Source organism: Belonocnema kinseyi, chromosome 8 (genome assembly GCF_010883055.1).
Source record: "Belonocnema kinseyi isolate 2016_QV_RU_SX_M_011 chromosome 8, B_treatae_v1, whole genome shotgun sequence".
Lineage (NCBI taxonomy): Eukaryota > Metazoa > Arthropoda > Insecta > Hymenoptera > Cynipidae > Belonocnema > Belonocnema kinseyi.
In genome coordinates, this window is record NC_046664.1 from 46,728,414 (window position 1) to 46,751,066 (window position 22,653).

Sequence of the window (22,653 nt, forward strand, 5' to 3'; positions counted from 1 at the left end):
AATACGCCAATTAGCACAAATGGTAAGTTCCGACAGTGCCTACAAGTGTGCCTACTGGCCGCTAGATGGCAATACCGGTTTCATGTGTATACACCTGGTATTCACTTTCAATCACATATGCAATTGTGCAATCGGTTTTCCTACATAAAAATTCAATGTTACGTACCTTTTGGGTATAATAGTTTTTGGCTCGCAAAATTCTTGCATAGAATAATTTGATTCATAGGGTATATACTATTTGGTGAATTGGCTATATTTTGCAGTGGAGTAGGACATGTGCTGATATTTAAAAAAAATTACAAGTGCTCGTTTATATTATCGTCCGTTACATCACGGATGTCTGCAAAAACGTTTCATTTATTCACATCTCGAGCCCCCATCTCTGCGCGATTCATATTATGATTACTTGAGTTCGTAAGAATGGAATAACATCCCCTTACCTCTCCATATTCCTCGTCGTAATATCTGCCACGGTAATGCAGTTTTCGTTCCATCGCGTCGGTGAATTAACATGCCACTTTATCAGTCCTATATTCGAACCTGGGAAAGAAAAGAGGCCGATAACGTAGACATTAAATGCACGTGTTCCTGTTTACACCACTCCCTCCCTTAAATTCCATGAGTCGCCTAAAATAATATTTTGACCCCAATTTCACCCTTTTCTACAAAATTTCGATTCGTTTTTTAAGCATCATAAATAAAGAAAGAGATTCTTTTTGATGATGCAAATTTTTAATATTTCTTCAATGATTTGATTGCTAATTTTGTAGATTTGAGTTTTGAAAGGCATCATCAACAGCGGTTATTGAATATTAAGCGCTTTAAAATCCTAAAAATTTAAGTATAAATATTTTATTTTCAACAAAGTAGGTGCATTTTTACCCAAATAGCTGAATTTTCAACCAAAAGATTAAATTTCGAACAAAAAGATTTTAAATTTAAATTTAAAAAAAGTTCAGATCATAAAAAAAGACGACATTTCAAGATAATTGTGGATTTATCAACCAAAAAAGCTTTTTAGTCAAGAAAAAAACAATATTAACCAAATTCTTAAATTTTCAAGCCAAAAAGTGGAATTTCCTACGAAACAGTTGGCATTTTTAACCCAAAAAAATCTATTTTTTAACTAAATAATTGAATTTTCAACCAAAAAGATGAATTCGCCACTAAAATTGTAAATTTTCACACGAAAGAAATAATTTTAAGCAAACTAGTTCACATTTTAAATAAGTTGGGCAGAGAGGAGCAAGACCGACCGGTTAACGTTCATTAATCTGTCAAATGTTAATAAGCCTTAAAATTTTTCCGTTTTTTTTTCTTTTTAATTTTGAGCCCCACATTATTGTGTATCATGTATCCATACGCTTGACTTATAGCAATAAAATAATGATTTAATAATTTAATTATATTTCTAACAAAATTGTTTAATTTTCAGAGTAAAAATGAAATTTTCAACCAAATTAAATAATTATTAAACAAAATAGATTAATTCCCAACTTAAAATATAATTGTAACTTTTTCAAAAGAATAGTAATCAAAAATGAACTTGCAAGCAAAAATAGATTGATTCTCTTATTGGGTTCCATTAATACAGTTCGCATTATGTAGAGAAAGGAGAAAAAGGGGAATATGACATTTTGATTTATTTTCAATGCTTTCGAAAAATTAAGTTATAAAACTGAATTTTTTTTTCTTTTTTAAGTAAAGTGAATTTTCCACTACACTTTTTGAATTCGGACTGCATACTTTTATACCCGGACTACACAAAGTGTGTCGGACTATGCATCATTTTAAGTTCTGAAAGTATATTAAAAAAAAATAAAACAAATATGTTAAGAAATCATTTCTAACGAAACCATCCTTGTATCTAATAAAATTTTAAAACGGCATATCAGACGAAAGTATCTTATAGTTGTGTTGTAGAAACAAAATTTTGGACATCCAAAAATTATCATCTTCATAATTTTGTTATTTTTGTGACTAATATTTTTTTAATTTCTGTTTTGAAAGTATAATATTTTTGTAGCTGGCACTAAAAAATGTTTTGAACATCGGGGAACTTTTAAATGATAAGAATACATTCTAAATAAATTTACAAGTAAAATAAGTTTAAAAGAAAATAAAAACAGAAATAGTAGTGTTTTTAATAATAATTTTTTTCATAAAATTTTTAAAGAACTTCTATCTTAAACAAAAGGCACTTTTATTAAATATTCAGGAGATACCCGAATCATATAAAAAGTTGATAATAATAAATGAAATCCTCTTTTAATCCTCTTTCTTTCAAAAAAATTAAATTACTCAACCGCTGGTATACCTGTGCCTACTTTCGCCTTTGTTTACGAATCAAAGAAAATGGTTTTTTAGATCTGAAGAAAAAATGCTTTCAATATCAGTAAAAATATCTTTGTTTAAAAACAGTTTTCATTGAATAATTTATTTTTCGATTTCAACTTAAAAAATGTTTAAACCTATGAAATTTTAATACACTTGATATTAATTTCTGAAGTTCCGAATTTATATCCTTATAAGATCTATGAAATGTGAAACTGGAACTTATAAACTCAGGTATTTTCCGCATAGAGTACCTATACATTTTTGAAAATCCTTTAAAATGTACGACATTGTATCCTTGCAAACCTCTCTAGTTGAAACTTTTCAAAAGTGGTCTTCAGTATGCTAAATATTTCATAAATTTATTTTCAATCAGATATTGAATATATCTATCATAAAAAATGGTCACGTTCAACCTCTTTCTTTTTTTCCAAACTCTCACGAAACCGTGGTCATAAGCGCTCCTGCATAAATTATCATTCAAATGCGATAAGCGACTTCAAACTCAATTCTTATCTTCAAAAGTCGCGCGCCTCGTGCCTTCCGTACTGTCGAATATATGTTAATATATACTGCGACACTACGTGATCGTTCCGCTGATACATTAACAATACTCAGAAATTTCATTTTATTGCTCACTTTTTCGTTCTTTATTTTTAGATTTTCCCCTAGGTATATATTAAATCTAAGCCCTAACTAAACCCTAAGCCGAAACCGTAATGCTCACCCTTAAATTTTGGGGCTCCTTTCAATTTAGGTTGTTAGAAAGGCCGGAAAGGCAATACCAATGGACAGGAACCTAGTGACCGGATTTCCGGTCTCGAAAGGGAAAAGTGTTACGAGATTTAACTCTGAACCCTCACTGTGTAAAAGATTTAATCCGGTCTGCTTTACTCGACTCTCGTCACGAATTCGTTCATTTTTATTTCCGTCTGGGAAAAGGTTAATGCCCTTAATTAATTCTAAGTTTATTTTTGGTTGATTTTGCGTGCTTAAATTTAAGTTTGGTTACTGGGCTAGAGGAAAACATGGTTCTAATTACTTTTTATACAAATATATGTTGCTAGTAACTGGTGTTGAAAAGTTTTAAAAGTTTGGAAAGCTAATTAGACACTTTACTCTAAATTTATTCGGAATCCAAGTCAAGTGCTTAGAGTCTAATTTGCTACTTGTAATAATTTTAATCTGTTTGTGAGATTTTGTACATACTATCTTGATTTTCTAAGTTTCCCAGACTTGCAATGAGAATTTTTTATAGTGTGAGATGACACGCACATTGCTATTATAATTACCCAGCTTGCTTTCATGCTATTAAAGAGAACGCATGCTCTGTATACCTTAATCGGTTGTGTCTTGTGAGTCAGCCTTTATGCTTGGGAAACTTAATTTGCTTACCATGACACAAACGTGTCATTCAAAAATTACAGGTGCATACATTTCTTACAGATTTCGAAATAAGTTCGTCATTTATTTTTGAATATTTTCTTGGTCCCGAAAGCCCATCAAATGAAATAAAGTTTAAATTGTGTTGTTTAAACTTCAACATTTTAAATGTTAGATTTCACGCCCTTACAAAGTGGAATGATTTTAAACATTTAATGTTCGAAAATTTTAAATTGACATTTGTATTTTACAATCTCGGTTTATAAAAATCAAATATAAAGAATAGAAACTTGCAAGTCTTAAAAATTTAACCATTTAAAAATAATGGTTGATCAATATTAAATTAAGACCATTCTTGAAACAAAGAATAAAATACACATACCAAAATTCGACTAGATTAATCTTAATCTTAAAACTTTCAAATTGTTGTGTTTTTCAAATCTGAACTTTAAAAAATTTAGGAATTTTGAATATAAGTATTCAGAATTAAAATTTAAATGATTTAGCAATACAAAGAACAGCCATAAAATTGAACTTTTAGTTTTTGGAACTTTCAGAGTTAAACAGTTATAAGCATAAATACAGTAAATAAGAATAATTAAAAATGTTACACCTTAAATTCAGAAAGGAAGCTAAAAACAGCATAAATTGGCCCTAATTTAAGAGCGTCAATATCAGAATATCAGAATTTGAGCATATTTTCCCTTAAATTCAGGTCAAATTTACTTGAATTCATATCAATTTTAGCCTGATTGAAAGTTCATCTCTGAACTTAAGTAAATTTCTGAATATAAAATGTTAAAAGATAAGTCACAAAAATATGTTAATGTTTAATTTGTAAATAAATGTCAATGGGACCGTTCAAATATTACTTTTTAATTTTTATGTATTACTTCATTTTCAAAAATCTGGTGAATTCAGTTTTTAAATATTTGTTGACATCTAAACAAATAAAATTTTTGTTTCATCTATGTTTAAAATGTCTAACGTTAGATTTAGAAAAATACAGTTCTGAGGTTGGAAAATTTTGATCTAACTATCAAATGATATTATTACATATTTTCTAGCACATACCATCTCTCTGAGGTTAATGATTAAAGGTACCAACATTGGCCGAGCCTCTCGGGAATCATTATGGAATGGTTGATACTGAAATACTCCACTATAGAATTTTATTTGTTATATCACCAGGGGTAAGCGAGCATGTAAATGCTTATCGATGCCCCGATTTAAACTCGTGGAAACAGGGTTAGCTCGTAGATTACAGAATCGAGTATTCATTATTCTCTCGCAATAGCCGACGAGCTCTAGTGTTTAGCGAGATTCACGGTACGTTCGCTCTTTTACGACAATGCTAAATCGAGGGTAGGCCCTATCACCAATTCCATCTGCGTCTCTCGTTTTTCATCCCTTTTTTCTTTTTTGAGCTTCTTGATTGACGTGCATTTACTTCATTAGAAGAGCCTGTTTAATCGAATTGGATGGTTCTGTGATTTTTCAAAGCTAAAGCAATTTTATACCTTTAGTATAAATTACATTAGAAAGATTTAAAAACAACCGTTCGAAAACGTGTGAGAAAGGCTGGTCTATTTGGCGTTTTTACCAATTTTCGATTCTCAATTTCCACTTTCTGCATACTTCAAGAAAGTGAATGGACAAAATAAACAAATTTGTAAATCAAAGTCTTAAATATACTGTTCGAAATGAGACCAAGAACATAATAAAAAATTTACTGTTTCCGACCGCTTTTCGTCTTGGGTTCGCTTCTACATTTTTCGTGATAATTCGAGAATCAGTAAATATTTCATTATGTTCTTGGTCTCAATTTGAAAAGGAGATTCTAGAGTTGAATTTAGCAAAGCTTCAGTTTTTTCCATTTACTAACCTGCAGCACGAAAAAGTGGGAAATAGGAATCGAAAATTAATAAAAAACGCCAAATGTCGGTATTTCTCAAATGCCATCTTTCAATGGATTGATTTTAAAGCCTTCTCATTTAATTTCTCGCTAAAGGATACATGAAGAAAGATAAATTCAACGATTTGGATCAGTATTCCTTGCAGAGCAGTTAAAGTCACACGGATGTGTAAAAGTGGATTCTCCGGTTAGCTTTTGCTTCCTGCGGCCCTTTTCTTTATTAGATTTTTACGTTGACTTCTAGCCCTTGCAGAATTGCAAATTGAGTTGGAAGCGATAAAAGAAAGCCAAGTTCTGTTCATGTCTTTTATGAAAGATTCTATTTATAAAATGTTACAAGATTAAGATTTATATCTTTAAAATATTTTTGGTCAGGGAAAATAAAAAATTGATCGGAGAAATCACAAGGAATTTTGGAAATGAAGTTCTGAAGCACCATCCTGGAATAATATTCTTTTTAGTAATTTATTCACCTTGTTTTTCTATTTCTATTTATTTGCTGTCTGTAGCTGCCACCTGACGAATTTATATTTAGCTAATTTTATTATTTAGTTCAAAATTCGACAATTTTTTTGAAAATTCTAGTTTTTTATGTGAAAATACAATTACAGTGCAACTCTTGTATTGCGCCGGTTTTGGGGCTGAGGTTGGGTGGAACAAACCTGTTAGAGCCCGCTCCATTTTTGTTTGTTCGCGCCTGAGTGACAATTGCAGACCCCGCGTAGCTTTTACACATACCTGCGGCAGGGTTCAATTCTCGGAATGGCTATAGAAGGAAGAGCTATTGAAGAGTCTCACTGTCCTCTACTAGAAAAATGAGCTTTTTGTTGAAAATTCATATTTTTGCATTGAAAATTCAAGTCTGTTTTTCTTAATTGATCTGTTTGGTTTAAAATACCTCTGGCTTATTAGGGAATTAATATTTTTCAGTTGACGATTCAAATACAGTGAAACTCTTCTATAGCACCGATTTTGGGGCTGACCCTAGGTGAGAACTAACTCATTATAGCCCGCTATGCTTTTGTTTGTCCACGCCTCACTGCTCGCCTGAGTGACAACCGCAAACTCCGCACAACCCACGCAGCTCCTGTTACACCTACCTGTGGCGCGGCGTCAATTATCGGAAGGGCTATAGAAGGGAGATCTATTGATGGTTTTCAGTGCGTTTTGTTGGAAATTTGCCTGTTTTTGGTAGAAAATTAATGTGGGTTGAAAATTCGTCTCTTTAGTTTTAAATAACATCTCTTTTGGTCGAAATTTCATCTTTTTACTTTGTTGAAATATCAGCTGTTACATTTTTGGTTATGAGTGCATAAAAATGCAACTGTTTTTAGTTGAAGTTGAGAATTTACCTTTTTGTTGAAAATTTAACTATTATTGTTGATAATGCAACTGCATTCTAAAAATTAGTCTTTTTGACTTGAAAATTTAACGGTTTGTTTGAAAATACAACTGTTTTTGTTGTTGTTGAGTTTTAATCTTTTCTTCTTCTTATTATTATTATTATTAAAAATTGGAACGTTTTATTGAAAATTCATCTTTGCAGATTGCTCACCTAATATTTAGTTTAAAATGCAACTGTTTTTGTTTATTTCATCTATTTTGATCCGGCTGGAAGGACCAATAATATATTGGGACGGTTTCGCACTTTGAAACTATCTAGATTTGTTTCATTCCATTATTTGAATTGTGTTCAACTGATTTTCTGAATTAATTGATGACTGCGTAGATTCAAATGTATCTATCAACTGGACCTCGGATTTGTGGCGGTTTCCGAATTCCGACTAGGAAGCGTTCTTGTCTGAGACTTCTAGAAATGCTCGAGACGGTGGACAAACCATCGGTAACCTGTCTCACATGTTATGGATGGTTTGCTCTCTAGGACGCACGAACTATAAATTACACTTGCATTCTATCCGTGGTTGTAAATCCTCTGAAAACCCCTTGCTGGAGTTGCTGCTGAGTTCGATCCACTTTTCCTGGAAAATTTTATACCTTATTGGCCACCCCTATCCACGAAGATTTCCATCTTACCTCTTATTGGCCACCGAATTTCAACAGCTACCCTCATGCTTCTTTTTACGAGGGAATCAATCCTCTTTATCATTCTTTCTCGTCCTCCCAAACTATGACTGCTTCGATACACAATTTTTCCCCAGCCCATATCGTCCATGATTTTCTTATGATGTAGTCTCAAAATAGTTATTTCAAGAATGTTCAGGCTCTCATTCGAAAATGCGGACAAGGTGATCACAGATTAGGGTAAAGATACACTGAGAAAAAAAATCTTGGATCAAAGAAATTTTACTTCATTCAAAAGAAATCATCTTATTAAACACGTTCCATACAATGTTTCTTCAATACAAAAAAAATGGTTCGATCTAGCTCAAAAGTATGAAATTATTGTTGCAAATAAGTATTTGTTTTAATCAATATAGTCAAATGTTATATTAAATCAATGAAATATTTCTTTCAAATTGAAGTCAATCGGCTGAAGTAAAAGTTTTTCATTGCTTTAAATGTTTTATGTTATTTTAAAATATTCCAATGCATTTTCAAGAGGTTAACAACATTTCAAGAAATTTGTAAGAACTTTAATCATTTTAATGATTTAAAAAAATCTGAAGGCGGTTGTAAAGAATTTCGGAAAATATGAAACGATTTTCCAGGATCTATAAGTTTTAAAATATTTAAAAAGATTTTGAGGGTGTCCATGATTTCAAGGGATTTTAAAAGCTCGCAAGGTATTTTAATAAATAGTTTAAGATGTTAATTTTGTTTGTCTACTTCATCATAATCATTATTATTAAAATATTGATTAATTTTTAAGAGCCTTTTTTCACAATCTTAAAAATTAATCAATATTTTAATAATATTGATTATGACCAAGTAGACAAATAAGATTAACATCTTGAACTATTAATCAATTTCCCTGGTCAAAAAAAACTAAATCAATACTAAAGTATTTTAATAAATCTTCCAGGATTTCACCTTGAATTCTTATTAATTTATTCTCGATCATTTTTAATTCTTTTTAATTCACTTGAATTCTTCTAAATTTACTCAATTCTGCTCAGTTTAATGGATTTTTTAAATCTTTGAGTTTCTTCCAATTCATTTGATTTTTTTTTTAAATTTAACTTAATTGGTTGAAATTCACATAGAATTCGTGTCATTTTCATTGGATTATTTTAAATTCAAAAGAACAGTAGTTACCTTATTAATGTACATTATCCACTTTTAGTCTCTTTTGAGGTTAGAAATTTGTCACTTTTTCACTTTTTAAAAAACTAAACTTGGCTGTGAAAGCTCTTCAAATAATAATAGTGAGCGACCATTTAAAATTATTCAGGAAAAAATCAGGGAATTTTGAAAATCAAGTTTTGAGCCACCCTATGTGTGTCACTTGGAATTTAATGGTGCAAAAAAAATGAAAACACCAATAAAAAGATTTGATTAAAGCTGATCTAAATACCAAGTAAAAAAAGCTTAAATAAATGAAAAGAGCCAAGTCGATGTCTATAAAAGTCGATAAAAGATTATCCACTTAATCGCTGTAGGTTAGAAGTAAATTTCCTGTAATATCTCTATGAACCTTTATGTCCTATTTTAAAACATCGACGACACGTAATAAATTATTCTCCGGCAAATGCTTGGGATTTAGCGACATGCTAAAATTCACTTAACCCTCCACACTGAACTCGAGTTTAGCACGACATTATGTCCCATGACTGTGCAAGAGGGAGAAACAAACAAGAAAGACTTAGCCTGCAGCGAACGAGTCAACGACATGGAGAAATGCCGAAGGACCTTCTTAATTACATGCAAACTTGACAAAGCTCATTGGTAATGCACAAACTCTGTTTGAAAATGTCCTAATCTTTGTAGTTCCTTCACTTGTATGAGCAAACTTTTTCCCCTGTTTTCTCTGGAACTTTATATCCTGAGAAAACTAACCATTATTTTAAATTTGAAGTGAAATTTAGGGAAAATTTACATTTTCTTACAATTTTATACTTTTTATGCAAAACCACCATGTTATGTGCCTACAGAAAAGTGAGAATTAGATAGATGACCCTTTACCGAGCGGTGTCAGCTACTGACAGATTATTAGTTCCACAAATGTTCCTATGACATGGTGGTTTTGAACAAAATAACATACATCACTCGTAAAGTTATACACATCTTCACGTGGAATTCAATGTTCGCAAGGACGATCCATGGATTTACTACTCGTCCTTCGAAAATTAAGCTCCCGTGTAAAGATATGATTTTTCTTAATAGATTTTTTTTTATATTGAATATGAAATTACGCGTAAAAGTTGAAATGCTTTGTTAAAAATTTATTTTTTTTGGTTGATGTTCTTTTTTGGTTAAAAATGCAATTTTTTCTTAAAAATTAATCAACTGTTTAACAGAAAAATTTCCTTATAGATTGAAATTCCAAAAATTCATAATTTTAGTTGAAAAATCATCTCTCTTGTTAGTAGTTTCATATTTTTGTTGTCGGAATATCAACTTTTACATTTTTTTTTTTCGTGGAGAATTTGGTACATCCATGCGCCATGTACTCGGAGCGGCGCTAGTTGCCATCACAAAACGAGATTAGAGAGTAATTATTTTTGTTTTAAATTAAACTATCTTTTAAAAATGCAACTGCTTTCGATTGCATTTTATACTTTTTTTTGTTGTTGAAAACTCGATCGCTATCCGGAAGAATTTGATTTTTTAGAGGAATTAATGTTTGCAGGACGAGTTGTAAAATCATGAGTTGTAACCGTGTTTGTAAAGTGGTTAATGGTAAAGTCGTCCTTACGAACACACGAGGACCTGTCTAACCCTCCAAGTGATGCACGATATTTTAGTTCGTAAAGAGTGTTTAATGAGAAGAAGTTTTCTTAAAATGAAGAAAGAAAAACAATTAAAGATAGGAATCAGGGAATTGGAAAACTAAAGTGGGAAGAAGCTAGAATATACAGGAGAAATATTGGAGATGAGGAAAATGATTTCCACGAATGGATAGAGGCAGAAGTTTTGAAATTGGTTCTGAAATTAGCACACTGCATGTGATTGTCAGGGATAGAACGAATTAGCTCTCGGTTCGCGAAGAGCAAACCCATCACGTCCGACGTTCTAATGGAAACTTGCCAAATTGCTGCAGGCTCACCATGAGGGTCCAGGTGAACGAGTCAGTTTCCGGAAGCATTGCCAACCCCTTGAGGACTCACTATTTTATATTCCCAAGCTACACGAGGTTCTCTGTTGTTATTCTGAATCCTCTACTTCCAAGAGATCTAACTTGACTGTAGAATTATTTTAAAACTTAGCAAATATTTGCAAAAATTTGTTTATCCCTGAAGCACAAGAATTTATCACTCGTATTTAGAAAGCTTCTTATTCCAGATTAGAAATTTATTCCGAAGATTGAGAAAATATTTCTTGAGAATTATCTGACAAACCAATTTCTCATCTTAGATTCAGAAGGAAAACAGTTTCAAAGATGTCTATGTATACGATTTGGAAAGAGTCCAAATTTTGAAAAATCTATTTTATAGACTTGAAATTGGAAATCAGGGAAAAGTCAGGGAATCTTATTAGTCAGGGAAAATGAAAACTTGGTAAGGGAAAAGTTACGGAATTTTGAAAATGAAGTTTCCGGCCCCCCTGATGTAAAATATCCTTGTTAGTAATTTATTTTCCTATTTCTATTTATTGATTTTTTTTATGGCTTTCTCCTGATACTTATATTTTTAGTTAAAATTTTTATTATTTGGTTGCAAATTAAAATATTTAGTTAGAAAGTCATTCTTTTTGTTTCAACTATTCAACTATTTTTATGGAAAATTGTCTTTCAGGTTAAAAATTCATTTATTTTGGTATAAATTCAAGTTTTTTTTTATTAAACATGCAACTGATAGGTTGAAAATTAATCTTCTTTGGTTGAGGATTCAACTGGTTTGTTTAAAAATTGGTCTTTTGATAGAGTTCAACTGTTTATTTTAAATTAAAACATTTTTTGGTCAGTTAAAAATTCATCTAATTTGTCGTAAGCTTTTTTTAAATTTAAATTTCTCAATTGAAAATTTAACGATTTCATTTTTTGTTGAAAATTGATAGTTTTAAATTGAAAATTCAACAGCTTGGGTAAAAGTTTAACCAATTTATTAAAAAATATGTTTGTTGTATGAAGGTTCATCATTACAGTTAAAAATTCATCTCTTTGGTTGAAAATTAAATTATATTGTTAAAAATTAAACTGTTATGGTAAAAGTTCGTCTTTTTGGTAGACAATTAATATTTGCGGGTTGAATATTCAAATCTTTTATAGAAAATTCGTTTTTTTTTTGCTAGAATATTTGTGATTTTTGGTTTAAAGTTGAACTAATATGTTAAAAATTAATTTTTATTGCGAAATCATAATTTTAGTTAAAAAAATTATCTCTGGTGGTTAAAAAATGTATTTATTTCGTTGAAAATTAAACTCTTTCTTTTTGGTCTAAAATACAAGAGTTTTTTTTAGAATTCGTCATTTTAAAATTAAGATTGAAAATTCATTTTCTATGGTAGAAAAGTCACCGTTTTTGTTTGAAATAAATGAAAAATAAAAATTGAAATTTTTTTATTCCATTTATAAAAGATTCTATGTTAAAAATGTTACAAGATTTAAATTCTGGTCTTTGAATATTAATGACCAGGAAAAATGAAAACTGATGTAATCTTTCTTGTGTTACAGCACATGGTGCAGACAGGGATGGCTGCGCCCTACGGTGGGGGTGTCTTTCCCCCTCCGGTGAATGGGGTTGCAGGGGTCGTAGGGTCGGCAGGTTCAGCTGGAGAAGTTAAACCTCCACCCTCAAACTCAATCAAAGAAGAAAGTGCTCAAGCACAGCAGCAACAACAACCACCACCTGGGGGACCACAAGTGCCACCCCCAACTGGAGCACCACATCCTGCCACACCTGGACAACCCACTAACACCAGTTTTAGTCCTCCACCACCATCGAATGGTGTGGATCAACAACAGGCAATCGTAAGTTTCACTTTTTACCAAATTTGCATAATTAAAAAAAATATATAGTGTGTCCAATGCACCGGGATACCAGGAAGTAACTAGCAATCTGAAATGATCCTTTGGGTAGATACCCTGAAATTATACGAGAGCTTTTAATAGAAATAAGAATACTTTCTAAATTTAATTTTAGTAAAACTATTTTTGGCCTTATTCGTTGACATATTCCTCTTTTCGTAGGCAAAATTGAGAAAATTTTATTCAGTCCACGACCAAACACTGGTAGTCTTGCCAAAAAATTTGCATCCGAAAATTTGTTTTCTCTCGAACCTAGAAAACCTTTACAAGATTCCGGAATTTTGAACCTAGCCAAAGTCAACCTCCCTCGCTCATCTCGTGAATATAGAATTATAGATATAGAATAATAATAATAATAATCTCTCAGTTAGAGAAACCAGAATTTTCGAGAATGTAAGGGAATTTTGATGCAGCTGTACAAGTATAGAGACTGAAATCCTATGAATCTTGAAGTATTTCCCTGAAATTCTAAAGCTTACACAGTTGTTGCATCCTGGCAGCCGGCGTTCGTTTCATTAGCCAGCGCATTTCTAATTAGCAGCGAGCTGCTTTTTAGGATGTAAAGAGTGTCATGATAATTAAGGTTCTTTACAGTGCCGTGGAAAAATAAAACGAATTGCAGATGATTATAATGAGGCAATTTTCATTCTTTTGAAATTGAGGTTCTAATTAATCTTTATTTTATATCTAGAGAGAAAAAATTCCCGAAAAACTTCGTCATTAAAATCAAAGTCAAGAATCCGCGCATAAGGGCTCGTAAATAATCGAACGTTTATATCTTGTTATTGGTTTCACTTTTTAATGGTGTCACCAGTAAAACTTTACGATTCATAAATTGCTGATCCTATATTCCTGAAAGAACGTTAGTGAGAAGGGACATTGGTTTTATTTCTACTAAAAAAGAACAATTTCCTTAAAAAGTATCAAATCTGCCCCATTTTGCAAAATTGCTCTTGAGCTATACCTCCAACGATTCTTGGATTATAAGAGATTAATTCTTCAAAAGTGCTGTTCCTAACACGAAAAGCAACAAATGAGTGTAAAATTTAACCAATTCGGCGTCCAATAGCTGGAGGGACAGCAATAATACCGAGTGCATGGAGGTAAAATTTATTTGTTGAATATCTTCCTAAAAGTAATTTCTCATTGTAAGTGTATTTGTAAATTAGTTTTTGTTTTTCCAGCACTCTAATGCAGTAAGTAATAAAATTGACATAAAAAATCATAGATTTTATTATTTCATTAGATGGTGCTTTTAAAATAAAAAATAATTTTAGGGTGAACGTTTCCTGAAACTTTGGAATCGTTTCAAAGTTTCAAATATTAAAGCAGAAAGTTTTTTAATATTTTTAAAATTCTATTAAGTATTACATTTAAAATCTAATTATGAGTTTACATATATAAATATTAATAATAATGTAATGCAATATCAATGTTAATATTATTTATCATAGTCTTCAAAGTCTTCCCTTTTCTCTCGTTTTCTACATAAATGCGAACTGAATTATTTAAACGCACTATTTTTCGTTGAAAGTTTATTCTTTTTGTCTGAAAACTTTATTATTATACTTTTGTTTTAGCATTTATCTTTTTTGATTCAAAATTTAATTATTTGGATAAAAATGTAGTAATTTTATCTAAATTTCAACAATGTTCTTTAAAAGTCATCCTTCTTGGTTGAAGCTCAACTGTTTAACTGAAAATTCCTTTTTTTTGTATTATTGAATATTCAACTATTTGCTTGAAAAGTTACTTTTTTCTGGAAAATTGAACTGCTGTCTACAAAGTATATATTTTTGACTTGGAAAATTATACAATTTGGATAAAAAAAATTTACTTTCATGACCATCAAATATTTTTTATTTGAAAGTTAATCTTTTGGTAGAAACTTAATTTCTTTTTCATTAAAAATTTAACTGTTTAGGTGATAATTAATCTGTTTTCGTTAAATATTCAACTATTTTGTTGAAAACTCGCCCTTTGGGATGAACGAAACTGTTTTTGATTTAATAAAAATAAATTGTTTGGTTAAGGTTTCATCATTTTAGTTGAAAATTTATCTGTTTCATTGTAAATGTAACTATTTTGCTTAAAATTTCTTTTTAAAGAAATTCGCTTCTTTTTTTACTGAAAATTTAATTATTCAAATTGAAGATGCGACACATAAGTTAAACATTCGTCTCATTGGTTACAAATGTAACTATCTTGTTGAAAGTGCATTTTTTTGTTGTTGAAAATGAACTCTTTTTACTGAAAATTAAACTATTTCAGTTGCTGATTTTTAAAATAAGTTTCAAAGTTATGTCTCTTGACAAAAATTTAAATTGTTCATTAAATAAATTTGTCTTTTTTTTTTTTTTGAAAATTTATCTACTTGGTTGTAAATAAACATTTTGTTTGAGGAATCATATTTTCAAGTAAAAAATTGGACTGTTTTGCATTTGATTGTTCTTTTTGACTTGAAAATTCAACTATTTGTTCAATATTTGTCTTTTTTGTTTGAAAATTCACTCCTCTTGGTAGGAATTTTATTTTTGTTAGGTAAAAATGCAACTGTTTAGTTCTCTCTGGGTTTAAATCAATAAATTTTTTTATTAATATTAATTTCATAATAAATTACCAATTTGTTATATTCATATATTTTGTTGAAAATGCAATATTTATTATTAAAGTTACACTGTTCTGAAAGTTACACTGTTTTATGAAACTTTGAAATTTTGCATTGGCTTACATTCCTAGTTAATTTCCACATCCACTTGTTGTGAGAAATTATTTTGTATGAAGATTAAAAAACATCAAATTGAGCCCCAAAAACTTGGATTATTTTTGTCTCCAGCTATCCAGCTGATCATTCAATCTTATTGGAACGAAAAATGCTTTATAATTACCATTCTTAAACAAAACTTTTAGTTATGAATGAATTGCGGCGCCAAATTTCAAATATTATAAGTATTATCGGCTTGTAGGAAGCTCCGCAGGAGGTGGCTCGCTATGATATAAACTACTAATTAAACCCTCACCCCAAGGTTTCCTCCTGGGTTATGGGTCTTGCAAACGTGATCACACCCAGTGACTTACGACCTCACGTGCTTCGTTTCGCATTTATGGGGCTGATACTACAGAAATGGTACACAGTCTTATTATCTATAGTACTACAATTTCATATAGACAGGGCTACTTTATGTATAATAAATTCATAATCATTGAGAAAGACGCTATCAGCGAGTTTGTTCTAGGCGTGTACATACCAACCTTTGCGTTCAGCAATCCGAGCTTTCATACATCAACGTGCCCCAGATAATCGTGTCATATCACGGGAATTTATTGTTACATGATGTAGGCTCGATATACATCCCTTATGATGCTTTAGAGTAATAAATTTCTTGAGATATATCGTCGAATTTGGTAATTTACAGCTTAGAGCTAAAGTTAAAGATAAGTTGAGAAATTAGGCTTGAGTAAACTTAGATAAATTTATAACAGTGGCTTTCGGAAAATTTGCCAGAAGAGCGCTTAGACGTTTATTTTTAAAGAAAAAAAATTGATTTTCAAAATGTAAGGTTGGGAACTTTCAGAAAGAAAAATGGCACTTAAAATTTCGCTTTAGAATGACTTGTGAATTAGAGCTTATCAGGGATCACAGTCTCCTCAGATTTACCCCCCCCCCCCATTTTTCTCCAAATCCCTGTGTTTATGAATTTTGTTCATTTTTCCCTTTTTTATGTTTAGCTTAGAGAAAATACCATACAGACAAGAAGAAAAAACAAATTGTCTACGCTTATTTCTTCTATTTATATTTCAATTTTGAAATTTAGAAAATTAAATTTAAGAAAAATCACAGAAGGTTTAATAATTTAAAAAAATTTCAGCTAGGATCACCTTTTTAAACCAAAAACTAGTATAAAAAAATCATTAGTTCGAACTAGATATGCAATTTTTGATTAACGTTTTTCACCGGGAATTATCAGTATTTTTAATACAAAATTATTAGATTTAAATTCGTTTTTCGTTTAAAACAATAAAGTTTACAAGCTTGAAAAATTTCGGATTATGTAAGTGGTTTTTGTCGGAAACCAACATTTTCATTAAAGAATCATTAAGTTTTAAAGAAGATTCATAAGTTTTGAACAATTGTAGTTTACATCGTTGTACTATTTTGGAACAGTTTTAATTTTAATTTTAATTTAAGGTTTAATTGTTGATTTTGTTGGCGTTTTATGCCGGAAATCGGATGTACCTGAAATTCCGAACGTTTAAATGAACGAAATATTTTTCGACATTTCTATGTTACCCATAAATATTGTTCCAACTGCAATTTAAAATATGCATTACAATTCTGTTAAAATAATAAGTCATTTACGATATGAATGAACAAATATTTATCACTTTTTCTGGTTGACAAAGTTATCAGTGAAAAAATTCGTTCATTTGAACATTCAGAACTTCAAGCACATGGAAATCGGTACTTTCAGTAAAAAATTATCAGATTTCAAAGAAGATGACACATTTTTTAACATTTTCAGTTTATGTCCCCTTTTTTAAAAGAGGATTTACAATCTGAAACAATGTGTTATGTTATGAAATAATTTTTTTTTATGTATATCAATATTAACCCTAGACGGATCCTATACATTTTTATGCCCTCACCGGATCCTGTGGGTGACAAATGTCCCCTATTTGAATTCCTTGTGCACAATCTATTCCTTTCATCGGAATCAGATGTTAATATACTCCATTCTCTTCGCTTTTTAATTTTGAAGAGATTGATGTATATATAATATTCCGTTCAAACGAATAAAAAATTATAAATATATTTAATATATATTAATATATATTTCAGACACCATTTTGAAGGGGACAAATTGCACTTTAAGGCGGTGTATGTTATAATTAAGTTCCTTCTAAAAAGTATATTTACTTGAACATTGGAAGTTTGAAAATTAAAAAAAATGAAAAATATCAGAAGTGCCGGCAGAATGCTTATTATTATAAATAATTTGAATGTATAATAGGTCAATCTCTTCATTTTCTGATGAATCAAATGGTTTCATTTAAATAAAGATAATAAAAATGAGAAAAAGTTTTTCCAATGAAAAAGCGGTTAGTAAGTTTGAAAGATAGGAAAAATTCGTCGGAATTCAAAAAAGAACCCTTTTCTACAAAACTATTTTTATTTTCAAACCAATTCTTGAAATAAAATAAAATTAAAAAACATTCAATTGAACTGAATATTGCATTAAATAAGCTAAATCCACATCGGTGCAATGGTGCATCGGCACTGTGTAGTTCGTATATTCTCGACATCCTGGATGAGAAAAACAATTATTCATCAATTATTTATTAATTTATTTAATGTTGGAATTTATGAGTGCTGTATAAATATTATATATAGTATATATATATCACTTCGAAACATTAAAATAACATGATATACTTTAGGATAGTCGAACTGAATTATGGTTAGGCTCTGCACCAAAAAACCAGAGATATTTGCTCAGGAGAATTAATTGAATTTCGCGTGGGGCACATTTGTCCCCCGAAGTATCCGTGTAGGGTTAATTTTATATTTTAATTTAAAAGTTGCATGTCATAATCTCTATTTGGGTAAATTATTTACTACCCATTAAAAACAAGAAAAAATCCTGGGGGTAAAAATTCGGACATTCGTGCTGTACAAATGAACTTCTCCATTAGAAAATCAAATAGGAAGTTAAAATAAACTTTTCGAGTAAGTTTTCATGTGATTCTGTGATTCATTTAGAATTTAGACCCCACCTCTTTTGGTTAAGTAGTTGAAAGCATGGTCTAATTAAATTCTAGAGAAGAGAGGGGAGTCATTTCAGGAAGTTACCACCATTCAGTTCCCATTCGGATGACGTGAGCAGGTCCACACAATGGTCGAAGAAGCCGTTAGTTCTTGTAATGTTCATGCACTGTTGTCACCAACCAACCGGCACGAGTGTCACCGCCAATGCTAAAACTGTTCTACGCGTGAATTAGGTTACCCAGGTGCGGATCTGGATTTGGATATGCTTCCGCATCTGCAACCTTTCTCAGAGAGGTTTAGAGCTTTAGACTCGACGTAATCCATTCATTCAGCTCGTCTAAAAGTACACCCTGAAGCAAATTGTGAGAAGAGCTAGCCAAACAGTAGTCTTTCCTATGCCAAGACAAAGTCCCTATTTGGATTGCACTTAAAACGTCTGAAAAATGTTACGAGATCTTTTGGAAAAGTCTGCTATCAGAAATTTAGATTTGAATAAAAAAAAGAATAATTTTTTTATAACAATAATTTAGGCGTAAAAAAATTGAATTTTCATAACAATATATAATGCTGTATGAGCTTCCCTTATTTGAGATATTTTTTGTTGCACTTTTGAATAGAAGTAACTTGAAGTTAAAAAGAAAGGGGTGCTGAATACTGCTGATGACACGTGAGGGGAACACAAAGCCTGTCACTGTTCTTGAAATTACCCCAGGAAAAAGCCTTTAGGCAGGTCTCGTAACTTGTAACGACTCGAGTGTCACCTCCTTCCATCTATCAGGTCAGTTTAGCCAGTGGCGAACTTCGTAACATTCATCAAAGGCTGCTCGAATATTCTCCTTCGAAAATCTCGAGTCTTAATGAATAAAGTCAGATTGGGTGATCGATCTTCTACTCTGTAACTCGTCTCTCTTATTAAGGAAAGACCAACTTCTCTCTAACTGTCAAATAATTAATCCTTTCAAACTTTGTCGACGATTGTTTTTCGCCCTAATGTATCTATAATACCAAACTTTGTTCGTTTGTAATTAATAAAAATTTGAAAACTTTCAAATCTAAAGAATAGGGTATTTGACATTTAGTTTTAAATGTGTAGAATTCTGAATTATTTTCCAGTCTTATTACTTTTAATCATATTAATTTTTCTTTTCAATTGGGATTTCAAGGTTAGGAGGAATTTTTAATCGATCAAACTTTGTTGCAGTTTGTAGCTTATATTTTTAGATTTTTTATGGGTGGGCCGCTGAAGCGAAAAATCGGAATTCTTTTGGGACAATAATTGTTTATCAACAATTATTTCTTCAAATCGTTGATAATTGAAGTCAATTGTTAACATTTTTTTACTTTTCTTGAAAAGTCTTTAGTCTCATCTTAAAAATATTGTTTGAATTGAAAGCACTTGAAATTAAATACTTTTAGATGAAAATGTACCAAATAGACTTTCGTTTCAAAAGTTTCCACAAAAAATTTATAGAAAAAGCATCTTAGTGGATTTTGCTGACATTTGTGAAACAAGAGGAAATTTCTCATAAGGACTCGGACAATTTATAACTAGTTTATTTTCCAATGTATCCTTTACATTTCTTAAAATAGTGTAATTTTGAATTAATGAATGCCTTAAAAGTTAAAAAATTTTCAATTTAAAACGTTCACTATTGAATGGTAATGTTAGCCTCTATATTTTTTCCTAAAAGAAGAAAATAACGCATTTAGATATACAAAATCAGCGAAGCCCCGATTTTCCCAGCTCATGAACCGTACAGTAATTACGTTCAGTTTTTTGCGCTCTTTTAATTTGACAAGGAAAACAAATATTTAAAAATATGCAACTACTCAATTTTTTTGGGCCTATAAAGTAACTTTCAATGACAAAAATAGAAAAGGTACAAGGAGGAGTATAAATGAGGGCATGAGGACTTGAGGAGGAAGGGTTTGGTAAATCTTAAATGAGTGATTCGTTAAACGCTTGAGAGGTTGTAGTTGAAGTAGCTAGTGTAGCAGGTCGTTTCCGGCATTATTACTCTGCTATTCCAACTCGATTCAAAGCTGTCACATACGAAATTCAAGAGACCACCGCGCGAATCCCAATTGCCCTCGTTATAATTTATCAACGCCCCCCCCCCCCCCCCCCTGGGGCACCCCGACAAACAATCCCGTTAGCCGCATTTACCTACCCCGTCTGTCCTGGCAGAATGAATCAGCATTTAGATGAACTGCTTGGTATTCTAGGCTCTTCTCTTTCCAGGCATTTCCGACACCTCTTTTGCCATAGGTTCCAGTCCGGAGCTCCAGAGCTTCCAGAGGCCTGTTAAGTGTTATAGAAGAATGAAGGAAGAAAGAATGCATTTTACGAATAAAATGAAGCTCTACCATCAGAGTTCACTCAAGAATTCCCCATCGCATCTGTTCCATCCACTTTACATTCCCCACAAATTGCTCCTCTTCATCGAGTAATGTACTCTCTGTAATTAAGCTTTGGACAAGGGCACTAGTGATTGATACTTCGCCGGTTATTGATACCCCCTACAATTTTCATTACATTTTAAGAAAATGCGAACATTTATCGCATTTTGCTGATATTATTTTAATTCTACTGTCAGTTATGCCAAATAATATTACATTTTGTTGTAAAGTATTAAATTCACTTTAATATTTATGTTGTCAAGGCATCAGTGTTCTAAACAAAATCTTTAGCTGCGAAATGTATGTATTTTTTATAGGGATGTTGTAAACAAGTAAATCTGTATAATTTTTTGTGGCTATTTCAAAGAGATATTTAAAATTCAGTAAAAATAGGAATTATACCTCCGCAATAATGTTAGCAGTGCCAAGCAGTAAAATTTTGGTACTATTTCAGATTTCAATATCTAAATTTCCTCTTAAGGTAGCAATATAATATATGCTCTTACCCTATATTAATATTTGAAGGCAAAAGAAAAGACGAATTTTATAAAAATGACGCAGACAAAAGTGCTACTTTTGTTTTACCTAAAATTAAACCAATTTTTGGCTTAAACTGGATTGAAGTATCTTTTTTCTCCTTAGCAGCTTTTTCTTAAAACAAGATTTTTTACAGACATGTGAAATAGTCAAAACAGTTCCATCCCTCTAAGGCGTGTAGAACCCACTTCATATCAACTTTAAATCAACTTTATATCAGCCCCTAGAGTTTCAAAAATTCTATAAAATAGCACTTATATGAAAAGTTGAATTGTTTTATTTGATAATGGCAGAATTTCATTAAAAAAATAAATAAATAAATTAGTTTCCTCGAGCGCATATAAAACCAACCACATATCTACCTCTAAAATAAAAAAAAAAACTGTAAAAGCACCACTCTTTGAAGTCAAAATATTTTAATAATGGCAGAATAGTTTTTAAAATGCCGAAAAATTCTGATGTTGATAATGTATTAGCATTCTAGCGCATATGAAACCCATTCTAAATCAACTCCTACATTTTATTGGTCGATTTTGGGTGGGTTTTACATGCTCCAGAGGTATGAAACATGCACACATGCGCTAGTTTAGAGGGGTGAGGTTTTTTGGGGAGCTTGTGGAATGCAAATTTACCATTATCAGCGAAAACTTTTCGACTTTTCAAATTTAGCATCTTTATAAAATCTTTGAAACTTTATAGTGGTTGATTTAGGGTCGATTTCACATGCGCTAGGGGACTGAAACTTTTTTCTGGTGTTTTTGACATGCAATTGTGCCAGTGTCGTCTAAAAAGTTTCATCTTTTAAAATTAGCGTGTTTTTGCAGAAGTTTTGAAACCTTAGGGATCATTTAAGGTGAGTGACATCCGCCGAAGGATTGAAGCTTTTTTGTGCACCTTTGGCACGAAATAATACTATTATAGATTAAAACACTTAGACTTTTGTAATTAGCATATTTTTATAGAATATTTATACCTAGGGGTTTATTTTAGGGTGATTTCCACATATGCGCTAGGCTATTAGGGATGAAACTTTTTTTCGATACTTGTGACATAAAGTTGTGCTATTTATTAGCAATTCGGATTTAAATTTTACTAAAAGATCAAGCATCCAACTAAGCTAAACAGCATTTAAATCAAAAGTAAACCATTAATCATAGCATTGTCAATGTATGAATATCGACATACAAAACAGCTAAATGGAATAAATTTTATTTCAAAACAATTCTAATT

The 22,653-nt window shown here is 31.1% G+C and overlaps 1 protein-coding gene across 2 annotated transcripts in view; it reads left to right on the forward strand.

The window, feature by feature from the left end:
- LOC117177757 (RNA binding protein fox-1 homolog 2) overlaps window positions 1-22,653 on the forward strand; it is a 231,448-nt gene that overhangs the window by 69,887 nt on the left and 138,908 nt on the right. For both annotated transcript variants that reach the window (XM_033368665.1, XM_033368666.1), the window contains exon 2: window positions 12,366-12,662. In XM_033368665.1, the coding sequence (XP_033224556.1) occupies window positions 12,366-12,662 (297 nt within the window). The remainder of the gene's footprint in view (window positions 1-12,365; window positions 12,663-22,653) is intronic.